The sequence below is a fragment of the Rhea pennata genome, chromosome 10 (assembly GCF_028389875.1).
Source record: "Rhea pennata isolate bPtePen1 chromosome 10, bPtePen1.pri, whole genome shotgun sequence".
Classification (NCBI taxonomy): Eukaryota; Metazoa; Chordata; class Aves; order Rheiformes; family Rheidae; genus Rhea; species Rhea pennata.
The window spans coordinates 163482-186243 of NC_084672.1; the positions used below are offsets into that span (position 1 = coordinate 163482).

The 22762-nt window shown below is 41.2% G+C and overlaps 2 protein-coding genes and 1 long non-coding RNA gene across 11 annotated transcripts in view; 1 reads left to right on the forward strand and 2 right to left on the reverse strand.

Moving 5' to 3' along the window:
• Positions 1 to 2963: 2963 nt before the first annotated feature.
• Positions 2964 to 16699, forward strand: TUBGCP4 (tubulin gamma complex component 4). Of its 2 annotated transcripts, XM_062583951.1 has the most exons (18): positions 2964 to 3049; positions 3120 to 3248; positions 4174 to 4296; positions 4779 to 4832; positions 5315 to 5371; positions 5965 to 6044; positions 6741 to 6942; positions 8875 to 9040; positions 10307 to 10431; positions 10982 to 11032; positions 11438 to 11543; positions 11885 to 11992; positions 12251 to 12389; positions 12880 to 13057; positions 13964 to 14098; positions 15336 to 15452; positions 15883 to 16022; positions 16312 to 16699. In XM_062583951.1, exons 1-18 carry the CDS (start codon positions 2972 to 2974, stop codon positions 16322 to 16324), a joined length of 2001 nt encoding a protein of 666 aa, XP_062439935.1. In that variant the 5' UTR covers positions 2964 to 2971; the 3' UTR covers positions 16325 to 16699. The 2 variants fall into 2 exon arrangements, 1 of the variants encoding a protein (XP_062439935.1); XR_009959483.1 differs by lacking the exons at positions 15883 to 16022; positions 16312 to 16699 and having other exon boundaries at positions 12880 to 13076; positions 15336 to 15426.
• LOC134144769 (uncharacterized) lies at positions 11259 to 16677 on the reverse strand. The gene is made up of 3 exons (XR_009959484.1): positions 15751 to 16677; positions 12902 to 13051; positions 11259 to 11958 (listed from the first exon to the last, which is right to left on the reverse strand). It is a non-coding gene; the product is annotated as an uncharacterized LOC134144769 (long non-coding RNA).
• A 1797-nt stretch (positions 16700 to 18496) lies between the features above and the next one.
• TP53BP1 (tumor protein p53 binding protein 1) overlaps positions 18497 to 22762 on the reverse strand; it is a 33476-nt gene continuing 29210 nt past the window's right edge. For all 8 annotated transcript variants that reach the window (XM_062583944.1, XM_062583946.1, XM_062583948.1 and 5 more), the window contains 3 exons: positions 20492 to 20691; positions 19476 to 19621; positions 18497 to 18833 (listed from right to left, as the gene is read on the reverse strand). In XM_062583944.1, coding sequence (XP_062439928.1) covers positions 18649 to 18833; positions 19476 to 19621; positions 20492 to 20691 — 531 coding nt within the window. In that variant the 3' untranslated portion in view covers positions 18497 to 18648. The remainder of the gene's footprint in view (positions 18834 to 19475; positions 19622 to 20491; positions 20692 to 22762) is intronic.

Consider the following 22762-nt stretch of genomic DNA (forward strand, 5'->3'; position numbering starts at 1 on the left):
ATATCCCTATTCGTTTCTATTGTCTTCTCTAATTACCCAGTTTAGCTACATGTTCTGCGTTAATGAGCCCAGACTGGCCTGTAGGAATCCAGATGCAGTTGCCTCCATTGAAAATCTCTACGACTCCTACCCCTCACAGATTCCATGATACTGTTTTGTATACGGTCACATGTTAGGCTGTGGCTTGCCGAAAGTGAAAGCTTGCTTTCTGTCTCCCAACACTAGATCAGAAACATAGTGGTCAAATGAGACAGGTTACTGACATGGTCTAGAAATGCAGCGCTGTTTCAAAACTATGATCTTCTCTCAGCCCTGACCCTCCCACCCTTGTGGCAGGGAACTTCATAAGAGGCTCTGGGAAAGCTGCAGAGGAAATGTCTCCACACCTGGGAAAAGAGAATATAGCCAGCCCCATACCACTTGCTCCTGCAGTGCCAGGCAAGGCAGGGTAGTCTGGCTTACGATACGGGATCTCCCACATCCCCTTTGCTTCCAGACTTCCTTTTGCATCCTGACCTCGCTTCACATGGCCCAGCAGCTACCTGCGACACAGCCCTGCATGCTTACTCTTGCTGCAGGACTCTACAGGGTAGCCTGGAAGTAATATAACATAAAAGCACGGTGCCCAAGAACACTGCCCACAGTCACAGCACAGAGCTAGGATAAAGCCAGAGGCTGCTGGGATGGCAGAGGAGCCCTTACTCTTCGGAGGTAAGGGAGATACCTCTGATCCCATCATAGAACATTCTCCTTTTTCCCTGAAGCAGTACAAGATCAGCAAGCTTTGTACTGGAAAAAGACTTCCTGAATTGTAATACTGTGCACTTACCCCCAAGCAGAGGTACACTTTCTTTCTCTTGAAGTGTTTGTAATATCCACGGAAGCTTCAAAGTTACAAGAGAAAACAACCCCCATTGGACAATTCTCAGATACATTTGTCTGTGTGTGGTACAGACTCCATGTCTTTGTATCTACTTTGCTTCCTCTATATTGGTTCTCACACAGGACTACCTATAAAGACATTTGGATTAAAATCTTGAGCAGACCGCAATATCTAGCTGCAAGTAAACAAGTAGGAGTGGGCTGCAGATTTACAGATTGTAAAGAGAAAAGAGACAGTGAGGCATCTAGTTTGACCTGTTCTGCAACACTAGCCATAGTACCTTACCAAACACTGTATCAAATCTGTAACTGTTGGCATTCAAAAGGACTCCAATGATTAAAAAAACTCAACACTGTATCTCTATTCTATTCACATTCCTTTAATGGCAATGTGAATCTTATCTCAAGTATGATTCATTTCCAACAATACACTAGCTTCATGGCACAAGTGGCACAAGTGTTAGTGCTTTTTCACACCTTTACTAAAGGAAAGTTCCTTCTGCTTTTATACCAGTTTACTTTTATATCCAGTTTACTTCTCCCCTGTCTCACAGAAGACTCTTAGAAGATTATCACTTTTTGTGGAGGAATGCTACTGTAAGCTTAGTTTCTGTCCGTATAAGATTGCTATATTTAGATTCAAGATTTCTGTATCAGATTACAAACCTAATATCTGCATAAATAAAACATAAGCATCATGTTAACAGTACTGCACAAACACACTAGATAATGTATTTAACATTTACAGGCACACTATTTTGGGGTAAATTAGCTCTCTATGAATTAAACTATCTATAAACTATCCACAGCATGTTTAGCTTCACAATCTTTGAAAACTATTTATATTTAGTACTGATCAAATCGCACCTGTTAGTGCAGAAGTTTTGGCCAGCAGCATGGGATTGAACCAAAGCCTGCTATACATGAAGGAAAGACTGCCACTAATTGCAAGACTGATGTTGGCAAAGCTAAACCTCAGATATAACTTCCTAAAGGCAGGAGCACCGTGTAGTTTTACCAGCCCAATTGTATACTGTTACTGATATCAATGATAAAAAACAAATGCCTAGCCAAATCCATCCTTGGTCAGACAAGGGATAGTTTGTCAATGTAACAAAGAATTATTTTCTTATACCGATAGGTGAGAGACTGATACTCTCTGGGGGCTCTTAAGTTATGCACGAAGACAGGTATAGGAATATATATGCATACATGTCAGAGAGACAGGATTAAAAGACAAAATCCTATTCCTTAAATGATGGGGTTGGATATGTACTAGGAATTTATTCTCCCCACAAGCTTTGCTACCTATGTTTTAGACCTTATAAGGACAAATAAATCAATGATGAACCAACTACATGTTTTTTTAAAAGGAGAGTTAACAGACACCAGTTCCAAGCCACAAAATCTATGCTTAACACTGATTTTCCCTAGATGAAGAAGTAATGAAAAAAACTGCACAAAAAGACACAGCCAAAAATAAGAAAATGAAAAAAAATCATTAAAGAAGAATTTATTAGACAATGCAAATCTGAAAGAGGGTAGTTTTAGTTGAAATATTACCTGGCTTAAGAGACAAAGTGAAGGAAAGCAATATATAATACACGAGAAATAGAGAACTATGAAGGTAAAGCTGATAAAGAAAATATTGATTAAAAAAACCTGAGGAACTGATAAAAAATCTGATAAAGAACACTAAAAATAAAGACAAGAATGAAACTGGAGAACTGAAGGAGTGTTTTTTTTTTTTGTTAACTATCTTAGACGAGACCTTCCGGATCAGCTTTTGCCATCGCAGGCGCCGCGTTACTCAGCCCTCCTCCCGCCGAACCAACCAACCAACCAACCAACCGCCGAGGCGGCGCGGCGCGGCGCAGCCTGCCGCTTCCCCCGGTGCCCGGCCCGGCCCGGCCCAGCGCTCCTCCTCACGGCCCGGCCGCTGACGACACGAGGAGCCGCACCCACCCCAGCGGCCGACTCGTCCCCGCGCCCGGCGACGACCCACGCCTGCGCGGTGGGGGAGCGGCGCGCGCTTCCCGGCGGCCCCCGCGCGCGCTTCCCGGCAGCCCTGGCGGCGGCGCGCAGCAGGATGATCCACGAGCTGCTGCTGGCGCTGAGCGGGTACCCGGGGGCCGCCTTCACCTGGAGCAAGCGCAGCGGCCTGCAGGTGCGGCCCGGCCCGGCCCGGCCCGGCCCCCGGCCCGCCCCCCCCGCCCTCACGCTGTCTCCTGCTGCAGGTGTCCCAGGAACTGCCGTTCCTCCACCCCAGCGAGACCAGCGTCCTGAACCGGCTCTGCCGCCTCGGCACCGACTACATCCGCTTCGCCGAGTTCGTGGAGCAGTACACGGGGCACGTGCAGCAGCAGGTGGGAGCCGCAGCCGGACCGCGGCGGGGGCAGCTGGGCCCCGGCGGTGCGGGTGTCCTGCAGCACCGATCTGTGCTGGCACAAGCAAATGCGCTGCCCTGAGCAGAGCTCCAGAAAACGCTGTGTGATTCTGACAAGGTCTAGGGCAGTGAATATTAAAAGATGCTAAGCTTATTCTTGCACGTGCAAGTTGTAGTAATTTGTGGTCACTGCAGAGCGGCCTGTTTGTGAACCATGCAGGAAGTTCAGCCCTTGAGTGCTGTGAGCATTTGTTGTGGTCTGTGAAGAGGTTTGAGACCAAAGAGATGTGCATAATCACAAAGAAACACTAGTGCTCACTTGTACTTGGATAGCTATTTGTGAAACACTTAGCCCTTGCATGTGTCCACGGAAGGGCTAAATATGACTTTGCTCAAGCAACTCTCCTTGTGAATGAACAGTGTTTGTTGTTGTTGTTTTTTCTTTTCCCTGGGTGCTTTCCAGTGGTTTAAGGTGTATTTCAGGATGTTTGGACTGTTGACTGCTGGTGTACTGCTCTTAGAATCATAGAATCAGTAAGGTTGGAAGGGACCTCTGGAGATGATCTAGTCCAACCTCCCTGTTCAGCAGGGTCACCTAGAGCATGTTAGACAAGGTTGCAGCCAGGCGGGCCTTGAAGATCTCCAGAGAAGGAGACTCCACATCCTCTCTGGGCAACCTGTGCCAGTGCTCCGTCACTCTCACAGTGAAGAAATTCCCCCTCACGGTCAGGCGGAACTTCCTGTGCTTCAGTTTCTGCCCATTGCCTCTTGTCCTGTCACACGGGGCAACTGAAAGGAGTTTGTCCCCATCCTCTTGACACCCTCCCTTCAGGTGCTTATACACAGGGTCCGTTATTCTAGGTCTATGCTCAGGAGCTGATGTAGACTTTATTGTTTGGTTTCAGGACCATCATCCATCTCAGCAAAACCAGGGTGGATTACATGGGATTTATTTGCGAGCCTTCTGCACAGGTCTTGATTCAGTTCTGCAGCCATATCGACAGGCACTACTTGATCTTGAGCAAGAGGTAAAGAGAGACTTGAAGGAAGAGGCTCTCCTGTTGCTGACAGTCTGTGGAAACTTGTAATTTCTGCAATTATTAAGTGATGATGCCTAAAAAAGTGACAGAATATTTTTCTTTCCTCTTCAGGGACATCTTCCAAATTATTCCTATGAGGGACCACTGTAAATGACCTTTCATCCTAAGTAATAAGTCTCTGCTATATTAAATCCAGTGGGTGTCCCATCTGCTTCGGAACCCTGTGTTTTCTCAGGCTATTTTGACTTCTCTTTTCAGCTGTGAACATTCTGAATTACACCTGGCATATTAGTAGCTGTTGTGTCTTCGGTACTATCACTGTCCAATAGTTTCTTTGTAAGCTATAGGCTAAAATGAGATATGACCCAAAAATCTACCTTCTAAAGGTAGAGGGTGTAGAGCCAAACCTGCTTTTTTACTTACCTGTATCCTTATATTAATTTTTATTAACTGTTTTGTTGTTGTTACAGTTTCTGGCTGACCCTCATCTTTCTATCTCCCATGTTAATTATTCACTGGATCAGGTATGTCATGGTGGTTAACAGGTTAGTGTTCTTTGGTGGCTTTTATTCTCTGATCTTTAAATTGCTCTTTTGAGTCTCTTGAGAAAATATATGGAATATATATTTGTTTTGAACTCCTCTGAAACTGTAGACACTTAATCATGCTGAGAGGATTACTTGCATGTTGACCAAAAGCTTGGGTCCTCCACCTTTTACTGTTGCACCTTCCTCACTAAATACTGAGGAAGTAAACTGTTGTTTAGCCTGAACAGCTACTAGGATATAGTAACTTCATGCATCTTGACCCAGTGGAAGGAGAACATTCTTTCCAGAGATCTCCAAGTCACTGAACAAGAATAGTTTTCATTTATGGGGAAAGTGAGATGGGATGATGGTTTGATTAAACTATTGTACTCAGCTACTGTCTACACTGGCCCAAGCATAGTTTGCATCTTCCCCGTGCACAGCAACCTCATTCAACATTTTTACTCCTTGTTCTGTAGTTCCAGTTACTCTTCCCCTCTGTGATGGTTGTGGTGGAACAGATCAAGACTCAGAAGGTACAATGAAATTGCAGTTAGTTTCTCTTAACAAGATTATTCTTTAGCTGATAAAGTATTCTCTGCTCTCACCCCAGAACTGGATGTTAGGAAATAATCTGCCTTCAATAACATATGTCCTATTCCTAGTACTATTTTAAATATTGAATAACTTTATTTCATAAATCCGTTTACACTGAATTTGACTTCCTGTTCTTTTTCATTATAATATGATCTTTGATTTGCCTTTTGTAATTGCAATACACTTCATTAATTACCATATGCTGCCTGTTGGATTCTTTTTTTTTTGAATCTGATTTCTCCCATCCTGCCCTGAAAGAAAAAGGCCAAAGCTAATGTTTTCAGAATCCAGAGTTATTTCCTAATTGCTAAGCAAGATTTTTGAGAGAAGCTTGGGTGTAGAACTGCACATAGGCATTTTTCTCCACTCATAGAGTATGTTTCATCTCCCTTTCTGCGGGCATTGTAGAGCTTGCAAGGGCATTTCTTATTAGCTGAATGTGTAGTGTTTCAGTGCCTGAAAAAATCAGTTCAAATGACAGACCTAGTCTGACCACTTTTTTCTTTTCTTTCTTTCTTTTTTTTCCTTGTAGATTCACGGATGTCAGATCCTGGAGACCGTTCACAAGCACAGCTGTGGAGGGTTGCCTCCTGTTCGCAGTGCTCTTGAGAAGTATGTGGATGCATTAATATTATTATTTCATTCTTATGTAACAACTAGTGTTAGTGTCAAACTGTTTTACTTATGAGAGCAGGTAATGTCTTTGAGTAGGAGTGTCATGGAGGGCAAACTGTACCCATTGTTTATCTCTAGAGGTTTACAGCAGCCATTCAGGCTTTCTCCATGCTTTGGATTGCAAAGGTCTTACTAGACTTGTGAGGCATCTCTAGCCTTATGAGGCTGAGTAAATTTCAGATCCTATGGTTTCTCTTCTTGTTGAGGTCCACCTGACAGTTTTGGATATCTGAGGCCTACTAATGTTTCTTAATTTCCTCAGAAAGATAAATTTGAGTGGGTGAATGTTACTAAGTTTGTATGTCCATGGGGAGAAACACAGACCACTGGATCTTAAAAGATAATTTATGGTCATGCTGAAATGGTAATTAAGTAGAAACAGTAGGACTGGGAAGTCACTGCAAACGTATACCTCTGGTATGCTAGCAGATCTCCCTGGAGAAGCCACAGAATCATTGGCTATGTTAAGTTTGGTCTTGCAAGTGGTTTATGTGCTTTTTCTCTGTAAGTAAATTCCTCATTAGCTATTTAGTTGTCACCACACTGGCTGGATGACTTACTGAACTTTCCAGAATGATGTACGTTGAGGTTACTACATGCAGATGCCCCACTGTCTGTTTCTCTTGAACTCAGGATTTTGGCTGTGTGTCATGGAGTCATGTATAAGCAGCTCTCCGCCTGGATGCTACATGGATTGCTACTAGATCAGCATGAAGAGTTCTTTATCAAACAGGGCCCATCCTCTGGGAATGTCCCTGGCCAGCCTGAAGAAGACGATGATGACCTAGGAATTGGGGGACTAACAGGAAAACAGCTACGAGAGCTGCAGGACCTGGTAAGACTGCCAGTCATCACTTGGCATCCTCTGGTCCTTACAGAACCAAAGAAGAAATACTTTGTCTTCTGCTTCAGTGAAAGCTATGCTAGACTGGACATTACTGAGCCCTGGTAGGATGGCACATCAATGGAATATTGCAATAGGTTGCAGCTAGGCATAAAGAACAAAGCCATAAAGCTGGGCACAGCTGGATAATTTTGGGGTAGAAAGGCCTACTGATAAAATCCATTTAGATGCTTATGTCAAATAGTAGTACCAACTGAGCAGCTTCAGGATTTGCAGTGATATACTCACCCTGCTCTTGACTGTCTTCCAACTCCTAACAGTCACCACTGCAACCTGCTCAACATGGACATACATAGTGGCATCAGCAGTTGCAGGGGAAAAGGTGTGGGGAGCTTGGGTGTTGACTTGATTTGTACTTCTTCCATTGGTAGTTCAGCTGGTTACCTTTCTTGCACAATCCTTGGTGCGGATTAGAATGCAAATATTACTAACAGGGTAATAGGGTAATACTACTGACTTTTTCATTGGGGAGGAATGTGTTATGGGGGAGTCGAGAGACTGCAAGGGAGCAACATGCCAATATATTGGCTAAGTGTATTAATTCTTCATGTAGACAGTATACCATTAGAGTGCCTTTGTGCAAATCAGCTTTCTCAGTGGAGTACATTTCAACACTTTGTGCATCTGAAAAGTGTTCACCTCAGGGATTAGTGAGGAACAACTGCAACACTGTTAGGTTCACATTGTAGCTGACTGTGAGGAAACACTTCTTGTGCATTAATGGTGTTAGTTACATGGTGTTACATAACTCCAGCTCTGAATACACGGAAAATTTGCACTCAAAAGACCCCATGTTGTACACCAAGTGCCCTGTATAACCACGCTGTGCTGAGGATAGGTTACACGTGGGCAAAAACATAGACGATGTTCTAAAGGCAGTTAAGGAAAAAAACTTATTTCAATACATTGGATGTAGGCAGTCTGTAAAAATTGGTACGTCTTCTAGATCCCTAGTGGAAAATTCAGGCATTAAGAAGATTAGGATGCTGAGAAAGCCTAATTAAATCCATTCTTCAATTATATTGACTAACAACATTGGCAATAGTTTTATCAGACTCATCAAACTTTATCAAACTCTTAATGAACTTTAGTATTAAATTGAAGAATTCTGCAGATAACATTCTCAGAAATTTGGTAGCATGGTTTTTGGATAATGGACCAATGAACCTAATTCTTCAATAACAAGAAAACAGGATTAAAACATCAGTATTGCTTCTCTGAAAGAAAATCTTGCCTCTCTACTTGGAGTTCTTTTCTTTATTAATACATCAAGAATAAAGTTAATAACTTATGGTATTTTTGAAAAAAACATTCACAGGAATTAACCAAGGAAAAGCGGTATTTGCTAATTGATGTCATCAAACCTTCAGATCTTTAAACTAGTTGCTCACTAGTAGAGGTGTTTACATCTGACCTGCACCACAAGTACTCTAGCTGTGCTAAAACACATAGAATGAAGGTAGGGGGAAGATTATGTTTGGTACTGCTAATTAACATTGTTATGGCAGTGAAAACTAATGTGACGTAGTTGCAACAAAAAACTTCTTTTGCTGGTATGATATTTTCCTTTGGGAGAGCTAATTTGCCACTACTCCACAAATGCTTACCCTGTCTGTCTTTTCCCTCTATCCCCTTCCTGGTGAAAGCAACATCTTAGGTAGGTTTGTTAGCAAGCCAGACCTATAAATAAATTTGGAGGCTTGCTTAAATGATGCAAATCAGGTTTGCTATCTCTCCACTTACTTTTAATGTTGCGTTTTGATTTTTTGCCCCTTGTTATACCTCTTTTTGTCTGTTTTTCTTAGTTACTTATTTATTTTTTAATCTTGTGTTGTCTTTCTTTTCCATGGGGTCTCTTGACAGCGCTTGATTGAGGAGGAGAACATGTTAGCTCCATCTCTAAAACAGTTTTCTTTGCGAGTAGAAATGCTGCCATCGTACATTCCTGTGCGGGTTGCTGAGAAAATCCTTTTTGTGGGAGAATCTGTACAGATGTTTGAGAATCAAAATGTTAACCTGACCAGGAAAGGTAAGAAACATCTTTCTTGCGGCCTTTGCTCAGTTACGAGTGACTGACAAGTATCTTCCAAAATGCTGCATTACGAATTCTTCAACAGGCATTGCCGGCCAGCTGATGTTCTTCAGAACTATAGATGACTGTGCCAGCTCAGACCAATGGTCCCAGTATTCTGTTTCTGAATAATTCCTAGGGAAGAGTGTAAGAGCAGAATGAATAAATAATACTTTCCAAACACAGCCTCCAAGTTTTCAGCAACAAATCACGGTGTGATTTACTCTTGGATAAGTGAAGCTATCAGATAGGTCGTGTGTGGCATGTGCAGCTTTTTCTTTCTTTTTTCCAGTTTGCATCCTTGTCCCTGAAAGGTGCAAATGGACACAAGGGCAAATCTTGCTCTGAGTCTGTATTTTGAATAATAGTGTCATGGGATTAGAATGCATCCATCAACAGGAGAGATTCAGTACAAGGCAGTCCCAAAGATGGCTGTGAAAGATAAATGATCAAGGTGGAGCCCTGAAGACAGCAAAGCAAAGATAATTTCAGCTGATGGTGCTGAGTGCCTGTTACATTTACACTGTAGGTAGTTTTGGAAGTCTATACCTAAGCCAATTGGTTAAGACTGCCGTAGAGACTGGTAGAGACTGCGTGTTGAGCTTGTTAATGTGTAAACCACTCGAATGACTTGCATGACATTGCACAGAACAAAGGACCAGTTAAACTGGACTGTTTTCTCCCCCTTGGAGAAAGGGAGAGAAGAAAAACCTGTCTTTCAGCTTAGTTTTTTTTAAAAACAACTAAACAAAAACCCCCACGTTCAAGTTTAAGAAGTATGATAGATTTGAGGATGGGGTGGAGAAGGGAACCCAACCTAAACCTGAACCAACAACTAGTTAAGTGGGCAGAAAAGTTGAAAAGTTGTGGGTTCAATCTAACAGCACAGTGCTAATCCTGTGCTGTTTAGTGCTAAGCCTAGGAGAAAGCTGTTATTAGTGATAATTTACTTTTTAAATTTGTGATGCCTATTGTTGTTTAGTCTATTAGTGGCAAACAGCAAACTAATACCAAGGCATTATCATGTTAGGTGTCTATACTGTCATGGTATTTGCAATACGAATCTTGTACCTACTTTGAGGCTTTAAGTTCACACTTCTCTTGTCAGACCTGAGATGCTGCTCCCTGGATGACCGTCTGCCCCACTGTGTTGGAAGTGGGCTGCACTTCTCCTAATGGTATTCCTTGTTATTCTTCCCAAATGCTTTTCTCCTTGCTGCATAGGCTCCATTTTAAAAAACCAGGAGGACACTTTTGCAGCAGAGCTACATCGACTCAAGCAACAACCACTCTTTAGTTTGGTGGACTTTGAATCTGTGGTTGACTGGATACGGAGCACTGTTGCGGAGGTAAGGATCCAAAGAAGGATAAGGATATGGACTGAGAAGCTTTTGAGTTTTGTAAATGGCCAGGACAAGAGGCAGGCTCTTCAGAATCCATGTTTAAACAGGAGAGTGAAGGCCACAGATTGCATTCATGTTGTTGTGGGACTCAGAGCTTCATGTTACCTCAACTTCTAACATCATACAGACATTAATGAATACTGTCATCCTCTATGGATGCTTTAGAAGAGTCTTGTTTATTACTTGAAGAAAATCAGACTGGCACTTGATGAAAGAGGTAAGGAAAGGTTACAGAAGTGAACAAAGGTAGAGTGGAGTTAATTTGGATATTTTTTTCTCAAGGGTCTTCATTGCTGCTATAGTTCAAGAATGTTCTAACTAATGGCATGGACTGCCTGCACACAGGAGTTACTGTGTGCCTCCTATGCTGTATATAGCATTTTCTGTAGATTCTCTGTAAACATGTTGACAGCTACATAATACAGCTACTGTTCTGACTGAATGAGCTTAATGAAGCTTGAGGAGAGGTTTATTTTGTTTTTTGTTTCCTCTCCAGCATCTTTGGAAGTTGATGGTGGAAGAATCTGACTTACTAGGACAACTGAAGGTAATGCAACTGCTAGCTTGTTTTCTCTAAAGAAGATTAAAGAGATTTTCTTTTTTATTTTTTTGGTAATGTCTCTTTCCTGTTAAATGCTTCATTGTCTTAGGATCTGTATTTTCTTCTTTTAGGTAAAACTATTTTCATTTTTCCAGATCTCAAGAAAGAACACAAAGTGTTAGAATTTGTCAGACACAGAGGGGTGTGTGTGTGTGTGTAGCTTGGTGGTTGTATTCTGAAGCAAGGCATCACAGATGTTCTGGGTGCAGGATGAAATTATGAGCTTTCCAGATATGTTTTGAAGTAGCACAAGTTGTCTAAGCAGTAATAAAAATGGATGTTGTAAACTAGGATGCATAAGATTTCTGCTCAGTTTTTGACATGCTTATATCCAAAAACTTACTTCCACAGATTATTAAAGATTTTTACCTTTTGGGAAGAGGTGAGCTGTTTCAAGCCTTCATTGACACTGCACAGCACATGTTAAAAACACCACCTACAGCTGTAACTGAACATGGTGAGTGTTCCTCAGTCACTCATGAAATTGTCCTTACTCTGCTATGGCAGGAAGATGGTTAACGATGTTCAGTACAGAAGAGCTCTAGCTTATGTATCTTCATTAATCTTGAAAGAGCAGCACATATGGATTAGAATCACTCACAGCATGGGTGAAAACATCTTCCAGAAACTTGCAGATGACAGGTTTTTCTCCATATTCAAGACAGGGATTAAATAAAAATGGTGGAAATGGTGTGCCAATTTTGTCTTGAATTGTCCAGCATAAATAAGTAGTGGGTGCCAAATTGTCATTAATGTAGCATCTTCAGTAATCTGACATCTGTGCTCTCTCCTTGTCAGATGTCAATGTTGCATTTCAGCAGTCTGCTCATAAGGTACTGTTAGATGATGACAATCTTCTCCCTCTGCTCCACCTGACCATTGAGTACCATGGAAAGGACCACAAAGGTATTTACTTACATTTTTTTGTATACATACTTGTATTTATATATATATATATATATATATATAGCGAGGTAAGAAGGGGAGAGATTTTGGCCTTATTTTAAAATCCTATTACTTCTCCTTTTCTAGAGTGAAGAAATACTAACTTGGCTCCCTTCCTAGCCCTGTGCCTCATTTGGCTGTTCTCATTCTATTTCCTCTTTTCTTTCTTACCATGTGACTGAGAGGATGACTGAATTCAGCACCCTAATTTTTTTTCAGATACTTCTCAGATTCGTGAAGGGCCCTCCCGAGAGTTATCTCCTCGTGAAGCTCCTGCATCTGGATGGGCAGCTCTGGGCCTGTCTTACAAAGTTCAATGGCCACTGCACATTCTCTTTACTCCTGCTGTTTTGGAAAAGTAAGTACAAGGTAGGGTCATTGTCTGTCTGCCTGTATGCTCCTAGATCTCAGACACTCACTGATTTTTATTTTGTTACTTTTTAATCTTTTTTCCCCTCCTTTGAAGAGGAAGGGTAGAGCTATAATAATTTAGCTGACTCCCTGAACCATAAAATTATTCTTTCTCCTTATTCATATTGAGGGCACTTGTTGCTAATGACAGTGTAAGGCCTGTAAGAGGCTGACAGATCTCCCCTGTTTTATCAACAGTACTTAGACAAAACACTGTAAGCTCCTCCCTCCTTACAGTGAAATGACTTAATATTTTTCAGGTCAACTCCCAGTAAAAGCAGAAACCAGTTACTCAGATGGGCTTTCAACTGACCTACCCTGTCTGTTGGCAAACAGCCACCTCCTGTTTCTCCCCCTCACCCAGTCTTACATTGTTACTAGGTTCTGGGGTACCTGTACCCAAGGAACATTTGCATCCTATTATTTTTTGACTGTAGGTACAATGTCGTGTTTAAGTACCTCCTGAGCGTACGGCGGGTTCAAGCTGAGCTACAACACTGCTGGGCTCTCCAGATGCAGCGGAAGCACCTGAAATCTAACAGAACTGATGCTATCAAGTGGCGTCTGAGGGATCACATGGCTTTCCTTGTGGACAATCTTCAGTATTACCTGCAGGTCAGGATTATAGAGAAAGGTAAACTGCATCAATTAATCAGGCTGGTAGAAATTCATGGCAGGAGCGCTAAATTCGTGTCTCTCAAGATCCAGATTCTTTATACCTTAGGGAAATTAGCCTAGAGAACTTGGAACAAGTGTCTAGAACTTTCCGAGTTCCTAGACTCAGCACTACAGTTTATAATGCTTTTGGACATGTGAAGCAGCAGTTTTGAGTGCTGTTGGAAATGAAGAAGTTCTGTCTCTCTAGTATTACTAAGCCTTCATGAGAAGCCACAGTCATCCCTGAAGTAACATCATTAGGATACCATTCTGTCTTCCTCCCTTGCCCCTTCAAGTGAGCTCCAATTTGAGTCTAGTAAGAAGTTACTTTCTAGAAACTGCAAGAAGCCATAATCTGACCATTTTAAGTTAAAAAAAAAATCAAATGTAAACATGAGTTACTAGTAGCATAATTTTGTGAGAATTAGAGATCAATCTGGTAATAGCCATAGCAGCTGAACTGAGAGGGCCTGGTTTGCTGGCTTTCTAGGTTCTCTTAGAGTAATCTGGCTGGAGCTTTTGCACTGCAGCTTTGCCTGAGACTCCAGACAGCATCTCCCAGTGTAAAATTCAGAGGTGGCTACAGTCACTTTGTTTACATCTTAGCTCTATACTTTATTTTTAGTTATTCTTAAAGGCAGTGAACCACTTGCCTTTCTACTTAGGCATCAACAACTGTTTCTTTTCCCTATATTACATAGTGCTGTTATATATAGTTACCCATTCAGGAGGCAGAAAGAAAGTGATGCTCAGCTTCTAAGGTAGGAGTAGCAATAGGGAAGGTAACTTTCCTACATGAAACTTCTAGCTATTTCTGTCCCTCACGAAGAAAATACTAGTAAGATTTGTTTACATACTCCTCAGGTGGATGTACTGGAATCTCAGTTCTCACAGCTTCTGCAGCAGATAAACTCCACCCGAGATTTTGAAAGTATACGTTTGGCTCATGATCATTTCTTAAGCAATCTGTTGGCTCAGTCTTTCATCCTCCTAAAACCTGTAAGTATGTCTTGTTTTCATGCTTCCACAAATTTTCCAACTGCCCTGAGATTATACAGAGCTTTGGAACAGCTATGATAATCACTGATCTATTTCAGAAGAAATTGTTTATCTCCAGCACAGCATAGGCTACAATTCCAGGAATAAAATAGGAGTATAAAGTAGAGCAGATCAGTTAAGTTATCAGTAAGGGGGATGCATGCTGCATTTCTGGCAATTTTTAAATGAGGTTTGCTCTAGTCATTATCTGTGGTGTTAGTTAGAAAATTTGTTACTGTGTTTTTCTCCCAGTCAATTTATTAAGAAGTACGAACTAGCATAGAGTTAGGAACGCTGTTCTCAGGGACACATTCAGAAATGCATTAGTTTAGTAAAAATTCCTTCAATTATAATTTGAGGATAAGCGTAGTTGAGGTACTTCAGAGTTGCTTTAGTATTGTTGTTTTTGTCAAAAGTATGTTAAATGATTGCTGTTAGCTTTATCAAACACGTAGCCTCAAAAAACACTTAGCAAGAAGGTTGGTATCAATGAAACAGTGATATCATGGGTCCTGTCTGTTCCATTATTTTGCTCAGTCTATGAGGCTGCAGCATAAAGGCAGTAAAATACTAACTTTACAGTCTGGAACCTTCCAAGCATTCCAGTATTTGTGTCTGTGACATATCTGGGCAGCTCTGTTAACGTTCTTGAGTGCAAATTACCTTGATCAATTGATCCTCCCAAAATCCCAAGTTTTGTGAACAGAACAACTGAAACCTTGAACCTTATCTCTGCAGCTGTGGCCTGCTGGTTGGATAGGAAAGCCAGTTCTCACCTTCTGTGCCTATGTTGACAGCTGGTCAGCTGATGCTAGTCAGTGTTTCAGATGAGCGTTTTCTGCTTTTCTGTGCGAGGGAGGCATACTGCAGGATCTGTCCTGCTTAGCCTTTGATCCTTTTTTTAGTGAAACTTGCGGAATGTTCATTTCCTTAAAGCTTCTACTCCCCTTCAAAATAATGTCCTTGGAATTTTGGGGTGGGGGGATGCAGAATGCAGCATAATCTTTTAAGTCCTATCTTAGAAAACCCTACCAAAAATGCTACAGATACTTTAACATCTTCCTTACTAATTGTTGGAAAACATGATGTCAGCAATACCTTGATATATGAATGCTACAACTTCTCTGATTCTAGAAAGTCTTTCTCTGTGGTTGATTGCTCTATTTGTTAACTACAATCTTTTTTTAATTTAATGCAGGTTTTCCACTGCTTGAATGAAATTCTGGATCTTTGTCATAGCTTTTGTTCTCTGGTCAGTCAAAATCTGGGTCCACTAGATGAGCGGGGAGCTGCACAACTCAGTATTTTGGTCAAGGTGAATCTTTGTTTAAACAGACCTTTTCATCTCCCATGCAAATAACTGCTGTAGCAGTCATATTGGTTTTTAACAGCTGTAGAGCAGGAATGAGATTAAACTGAGATGAGACCTTCTATATGAGCGCTTGCAATGATTTTAATTATTCTGCAGCTACACAGAGGGCAGGAAGAATGTGGTGAGATGCAGAAACTACTTCACTGGTATAAGAAAGGTTGTAGAAGTAGACATCAGTTTGTGCTTCTAACTATACTTTCACATACCTAACATCAACTAATTATTGTGGCTGACAGCTTACCTTATCATGAGTCATAAGCATCGCTTCTCTTGCAGTGATTCTCTTCTTCAGGTTGTTAAAGGATTGTTTAGGCAGGAACTGATGAAAGTGTTTTACTGAGAGAGCCTAAAGCTGACTTCCTCTACTTTGTAGGGATTCAGTCGACAGTCATCACTTCTCTTCAAGATTCTCTCTAGTGTTCGCAACCATCAGATAAACTCTGACTTAGCTCAGCTGCTGCTACGTTTGGATTATAACAAATACTACACTCAGGCTGGAGGAACCTTGGGCAGGTAGGAGTATCTTCAGGGTTGCTTGTAGCAGTATCCCGAGGTACTTGAAACAGGGAATTATCAAAATGATCTGAAGTGACTTTAGTAATTGTGTAAGCCAAAATTGTTTATTAGAAGCAGAATGCTAATACTATGACAGAAGAGTAACAAAACCAGCATGATTATTTTTGGTTTTCGTATACTCTCTCCTCTCGAAGATTGCTGCTAGTTAATGTTGGTTGAAAAAGTTGATGTGTGTTGGTAGAAGTTCCTCTTAACATGTAGTTAATAGTGTATTCTTCTCTTGCAGTTTTGGAGTTTGAGCACTAAAGCCTTTTCTTCAGGTTATGGCTGACAGCACTGCAAATAGCAAAGACTGGTGCTTTGAGAGAATTTGCACTCATGTGAGTTCTTTGTAGCTGGCTCTGCCTGATGAACCACTGTTTCAGAAAGAAGGGACAGCAAGTGCATCTTATGTGAGACCGCTTAAGTAATTTGTGGAAAGCTACTCCATTTACTCTGAACAATTGTGAACATGCTTTCTGCAGCACTGTATATACTTCTAAGCACTTCTTGGAAGGAGGTCTATGCCTCTTCTGAAAGTGAAAAAAATACAAGGATTACGATGTCTTGGCTCTTCACCTGGACTATAACCCTTTACAAGCTGGAGTATGGAATAAATGGTCCATTATTTTTGACTATGGCTCAAGTTCTGGCAGTGTCTGAAACTTCTACTTAACTGATTTACAGTTAACTATGTCTGCTACTCAGTTGTTTCATGTACCTATAGGTGTATTTGAGTTTTTAATAGCAACATGATGTATGTGGGCGGGGGGGGGAAGACAGGATAAATTGTCATAAAGTCATAAAATGCACTAGTTGTCCACATGAGGATAGGTAAGGAATCCACTAAATGTCACATACTTTTTGTATATTAACTTAATACATCTTATTTCCTCAATAAGGCAGAGCTCTTTCTGTCTTAAAGTAAATAAATTCAAAGCGTGAAGTCTGTTATGTGGGAGAAAAACATGCTAGAACTAAAGTAAGGCAAAACTCAGCTATGGTGTCTACTGTAGCTATACCCTGTTTTCATTCAAGACTATTTATAATGACACTAGCGACTATCATACCGAATCAAAATAAATACATAGTGCAGACACAATATGTAAAATACTGTCAATGTCTGCACTAAAGAGCAAGAGGTGCTAGAGTGGCACAGTGTAGGATTTCAGTGGAAAGCAATAGCTGGAAGAAACTTTTTGCAGGTAAGAAAAACAGATTTACTAGCTTTAGCATAATAGAGAGACTATCTTGACTAAAATCTGCTTGGGCCAGTGGCACAAAAGAACAATCCAGGCAGGTAATATGTTTTCTGATTTTGAACACGAAGGGACACAGAAACAGGTTTTCCTCTCAAGGAGTTGGTATTTTCACAATAGCTTCAGAAAAGCCAGGTGCCCTTGAGGGAAAATCAACTATGCTCATTAGAAAGAAGCAGTAACAGAAAGTCAAATAAAAGGTCTGTCAGCTTCCCTACGCTATAATCGTTCATGATAGGACTGTACACTCATAGGCTTTTGTATAAAGTTTAAAATCCTAAGGCCATGAAAAAATCTTAAAATTGGAGAAAGGATGTTGAAGTTAAGAGGCAGAAAAAAAAATCACACTGGATTTACAGGCCTGCTTACTGAAAAAGTCAGTCACTCAAATGATGACAGATCTGGGAAGTGATTGGAGGAGCCTAGATCAAGAAAATCTAGCCTTTTGAAATAGAGGAATAAAGGTTGTGTTCAAGGCTGGATAGAGGCCTGAGTACACCTCTAGCAACAGTACCCGTAGGATGAAGAGTTCTCAGACTGAGCTCTTGCCTTACAACAATTGACTGATGTTTATCTTAAATGCTTGACTCTGAATGCAGCAGCTCAAAATCAGACAGTTTACCCCATTACCTACACCCATTGTAACAAATACACATGGCACTTACGCTTAAATACTTTTTGACCTCAGTCTCCCATCAGTTTAGTTGTTCTGGGTCACTGTGTTTATATCTCCACTTAGTGCCAGTCTGCACTCAGACAGGTTAATACCTATAAAGCCAGGATAGGAAAAAAGAAAGGTAGCCAGATGAAATAGCACTTTGTCCTAGAAATTCCTACCAGTCACTTCAGTAAAATCTTGCTGAAATTACTGGAAAATAACAAAACATAAGCTGGAGGAGTTACTAAACATACCACTCTTTCAACCAAGAAAGAGAAGTGCTGCTGTTGCCCCACACTTGGTCATAGGTACACACTTCTGCACAAACAGCCTGTCAGATAAGACCATCTTTCCTTCCATTCATAATTGCTTTTGTGTTGCTGTCTACCTTTGTAGAAAATAGTAGAATATTTGTGTTATTCAGCCCAGAAGAATGTAAAGTGCTTCTTTCCCCCTGCCTCCTCCTCTGGGCAAGACCCTGGGACAAGTTCAGATAAGTCAGGAGGCCCAGCAGCTACCACAAGAGATTCAACATTTATTTCATCATAAAAGTCCAGCAAATAAAACTATATACAGTAATCCATGCACATCGTTCAATTACACAAACATTTAAAACCTGATTAAAACACAGTCTGCACAACAGAGGGTGGGCAGGGCAAAGGGCAGTTTAGTGGGGGACATAGTCATGTTTATATTTTGGATGCTTGTAGCCTACTCTCTCCCCAGCAATAAGGCTCTGGATCACCCACTCTTGCGACACAACTGGCAGCCGTAATGCTTCTGCACACTTCAGGAGACCAGCTGGGCAGGAAAAATCAGTCACCACCACATCATAAACACCCAGAGCAATATCTGCACAGGAGGAAACACAAGCATCTGTCAGGTGAGAAAAAGAAAAGGACCTTCCCAGCTGCAGATGATCAGTTACTTCACTTCTCTGAATCTCTAGTCATCTCCTCTCATTCCAGTGAATTCTCTTTGTCCAGACATGCTCTACAGCAAAACTGCACCTTGTAATTAAAGGACTCCCTCTAGTCCAGATAGAAATTGCCCAACAGAAATCCAGTAGCCAACGTTACAGGCAGTAGATAATGAGCCTGACCTCAGGCTATGAGTACCAGGAACTACATAACATATGGAGAGGGAGAGAGCGTTGAATGTGCACACAGGCAAGAGAAATTCTAGGGCCTACAGAAAGTCTGGAAGCAATTCATGACTAAGTTTCCCCCTTTTAACATAGACTGGAGGCTGACTGCTCATGTCCTGAATTACTGCAGCATACGTTTATCTGGAAGAAGAAGCATCTCCTAGATGACATTCAAGCAGAGAACTAGTATATGCCCTTTGTTCCACACTTTGTCTTCCTTTATTCTTAAAGACATCCTCACAAGCCATTCTAAATGGTTTCAGAATTATACTAGAGACCACAGCGATACAGGATTCCCAGCTACTATGCATGAGACTGGGAGAGGGGGGAGACTGGCCAATGAGTACCTTTGTTGTGAGCATTTGAGTAATGCTGTTTAACAGATGCTGCTCCCCCTGTCATGAGGATTTCAGACCACAGGTCAAGGAAGTTCTGCTGCTGGTCTGACACCAGGAGAACCTTCAAGTTATGGAATGGGTTTTCTCGGGGGTGCCTGGAAAAAGACGAAAAAGAGAGACCACTAGGAACTTGGATAATCTGGAACTTCATTTAGGGACCATTATCTCATCGGTTGATTGGCTCCCATATGGTTTCTTGAATATTTTGCAGACGATGACTTGTCTTCCTACCAAGCCCCTGAAATATCTGGAACAACTATCCTCTGTTTATAGATAGGAAAACACAGCTAGACCCAAAATACATATGGAGGGGATGCAGGGACCAAAAATTCAGTTAGGCTAAGCTCCTCTCCAAATCCTGAGTGACCTTTTCTATATGTATCCAGAATGCCTTAGCTTTGACAGGGCTGAGCAGGCAGGCATCAGTCTCTGCACAAAACCCCACGGGGATTTACAAACTTTGCAAACTTCCCTTACCTTGCCTCCTGAGCTTGCCTGCTTGATCATAGAATCATAGAACTGATGTGACAAATGTTCTCCCAGAGCAAACCTGCTGGATTAGATTCCATGGAAAATGCAGAAACTGGTTTCAAAATATGCAAGAGGAGAAGGAAGTGACATCTCCTCTGTTCCAAATCAGAGCAATTAGAAGAGTCAGGCAAGGATGTGGCAAGTCTTGCCTGAATTAAGTCTTTCTCATGAGGAGATTGAAATCCCCCTCTCATATGCCCTAGGAGATTGCCTTATTTGTATATGGCACCCAATTCTACCTTTGCATTAGCTGTCACTATAATACCAAGAAAGAGGTGGCAGTGCTGTTCCCATATGGAAAAGAAAATACGGGGAGCAGTACGAGAGACACCTTCAGTCCTTGCAAGTATTCAAGAGACTTCCAAGCTAACAGCTCTCTCTCCTTACTTAAATCCTCAGCCTGTGCACTCAGATCATGGTCATCTGGCACTTACCATTCTAGCAACTTTTGCTCCTGGAGGCTATAACCAGCTGGCAAAAGGTAATTCCGATAGTTCTGAAGCTGGTTAGCATGACAGCTGTCATGGACCCAGATATGAGACACACAAGGGATCCCTCTGGCAAGGCACAGTAAATACTTCCGAGTTCGACAATGCTGGTCCGCAATTAAAAGACACTGATATGCTGCATTACACTAGAGGAGAGAGAAAAGACATGTAAACAGGAGACAGTGCTTGCACTTAAAGTATTCTGCCAGTAAACCCTTTAAAGAAGAAAATTATCAAAATTAGTTTTACAGTCATATTACGTGAAAAAAAATGAATTAGATTAACAGATCCTGAAATCAGAAGCAACTGTAATGACCACCTATTCTAAGCCATGCAGTACACAGGCAAAAAACTCTGCCTAGTAATTTTTGTTTCAGGTCTATCTCTTCCAGGTGAAAGAGAGGAGGAGATTCGTCTTTTACGCTGGGACTAATCACTAGAGAATCTTTTATATCCTCAGGCAAGTTGCCCTGAGGGTAATTTATTCTGTTAAAAATTTGAATCTTACCTTCCGATTTGGAGACAAAAGCGAAAAAAAAACCCAAAACACGCCCCCCCCCCCCCAAAAAAAAAAAAAACCCACAAAACTTAAATCTGTCATCTGCATTGCAGTCTGTAGGATGTTGTTCTGGTTCTGCCTGCTGTTATATACCTTCTTTATATAGCTAGAGTAAAAGAAAGCCATCATCTTTACTTGTAAATTTGAAGCCATCAATCATTACTTGTAAATTCTTGCATCATATGGAGTTTCTGTACATCTGTGCCTATATTCTTCACATCTCCATGCATCATATTCTATCTAATCTGTTACCTTGTATTTCAAATGAGCATAGAGAATCAAACTATCTAGATTTGTCCATAACAATGAGAACATACTTTAGTATTTTCCTGTTCTATATTACTTCCAAATGTTATTGACTACCTTAAATTCCTTATGGTATTTTCTCTAGGTTTTGACTATTTTTTTTTTTTTTAAAAAAAAAAGTCCACACAGAGCCATGAATGAATGTTTGTATATTTGCAGATAGAACTTTTCACCTACCAGATTTATTTGGACCCAATAATTTCATTTAGTGTCACTTTTACTTAAATTTACAATTTTGCCAAAGACTAGGTCAAATTATTTGTATACACTTAAGGATCGTCGATTCCAGTTATTAGACAAATTGGATTGTTCTTACAAAGACAGCAGCCCATTTGAAAAAACTTGTTTTATAGAAAACAATATTATTGATTGCAGCTGGTGAAGAATTTAATGATGATATTTTAGTTACACCAATGTGGCTCAGTCTTCTATCAGAGTTATTTGGGATCTTTCAGATTAACTGGCTCATATTCTTTTTAAAATCTTTTTAATAGAGGTCATTTGAGTTTATCGCAAATATATCTTCTTCACTGCCGTTTTGTATGACAATTAACTACTGGGTTAGGCAGGCCCCCCACAAGTTGCAAAAGCAGCTGAAATTAAATTTTGATAGTAAATTGCCATATCATATATGTATATGTATGTATGTGTATAGGTATGTGTGAGTGGGCATGTATGTGTATCCACCAAGTCCTCATAGATGACCAGTTGACCACAAGCCTGCAAAACGCTGTTGTAGCAGAGAAGGCCAAAGCATCCTGGGCTGCATTAGGAAGAGTGCTTACAGCAGGTCAAGGGAGGTGATCTCTCCCCTCTGCACAGCACTGGTGAGACCACATCTGGAGTACTGCATTATTCTACGGGAAAACCCAGAGCGAAAGACAGGTCCAGCAAAGGGCCACTGAGATGATTAAGGGATTTGAGCATCTGGCATGTGAGAAGTAGCTGAGAGCACCAGGATTTTTGAGTCTCGAGAAGAGAAAGCCAAAGGGAATCTTATCAATGCATGTAAACATCTGATGGGAGGACACAGAGAAGATGGATCCATACTCTTCTCAGTGGTATCCAGTAAAAGGACAAGAAGCAATAGGCACAGATTGAAATACAAAAAACCCATTCAAACATAATAAAAAACCTTCTTACTGAGGATGATCAAACACTGAGACAAGCTGCCCAGAGAGGCTGCGGAGCCCTCATTCCTGGGCATACTCAAAAAAATGGTTGGAAAAGGTCCTGAGCAACTTGTTCTAAAAAACTCTGCTTTGAGCAGGGGTGTTGGACTAGATCTCCAGAAGTTCCATCTAACCTCTACTAATCTGTGATTCTATGACTCTAAGTCACTCTGCAAGCTC

Coding starts and splice junctions, on each gene's coding strand:
- TUBGCP4 (XM_062583951.1), top strand. CDS start 2,972: ATGATCCACGAGCTGCTGCTGGCGCTGAGCGGGTACCCGGGGGCCGCC. Junction 6,045..6,740: donor GTTCGCAGTGCTCTTGAGAA/GTATGTGGATGC, acceptor TCTTGAACTCAG/GATTTTGGCTGTGTGTCATG. Junction 11,993..12,250: donor CCATGGAAAGGACCACAAAG/GTATTTACTTAC, acceptor ATTTTTTTTCAG/ATACTTCTCAGATTCGTGAA.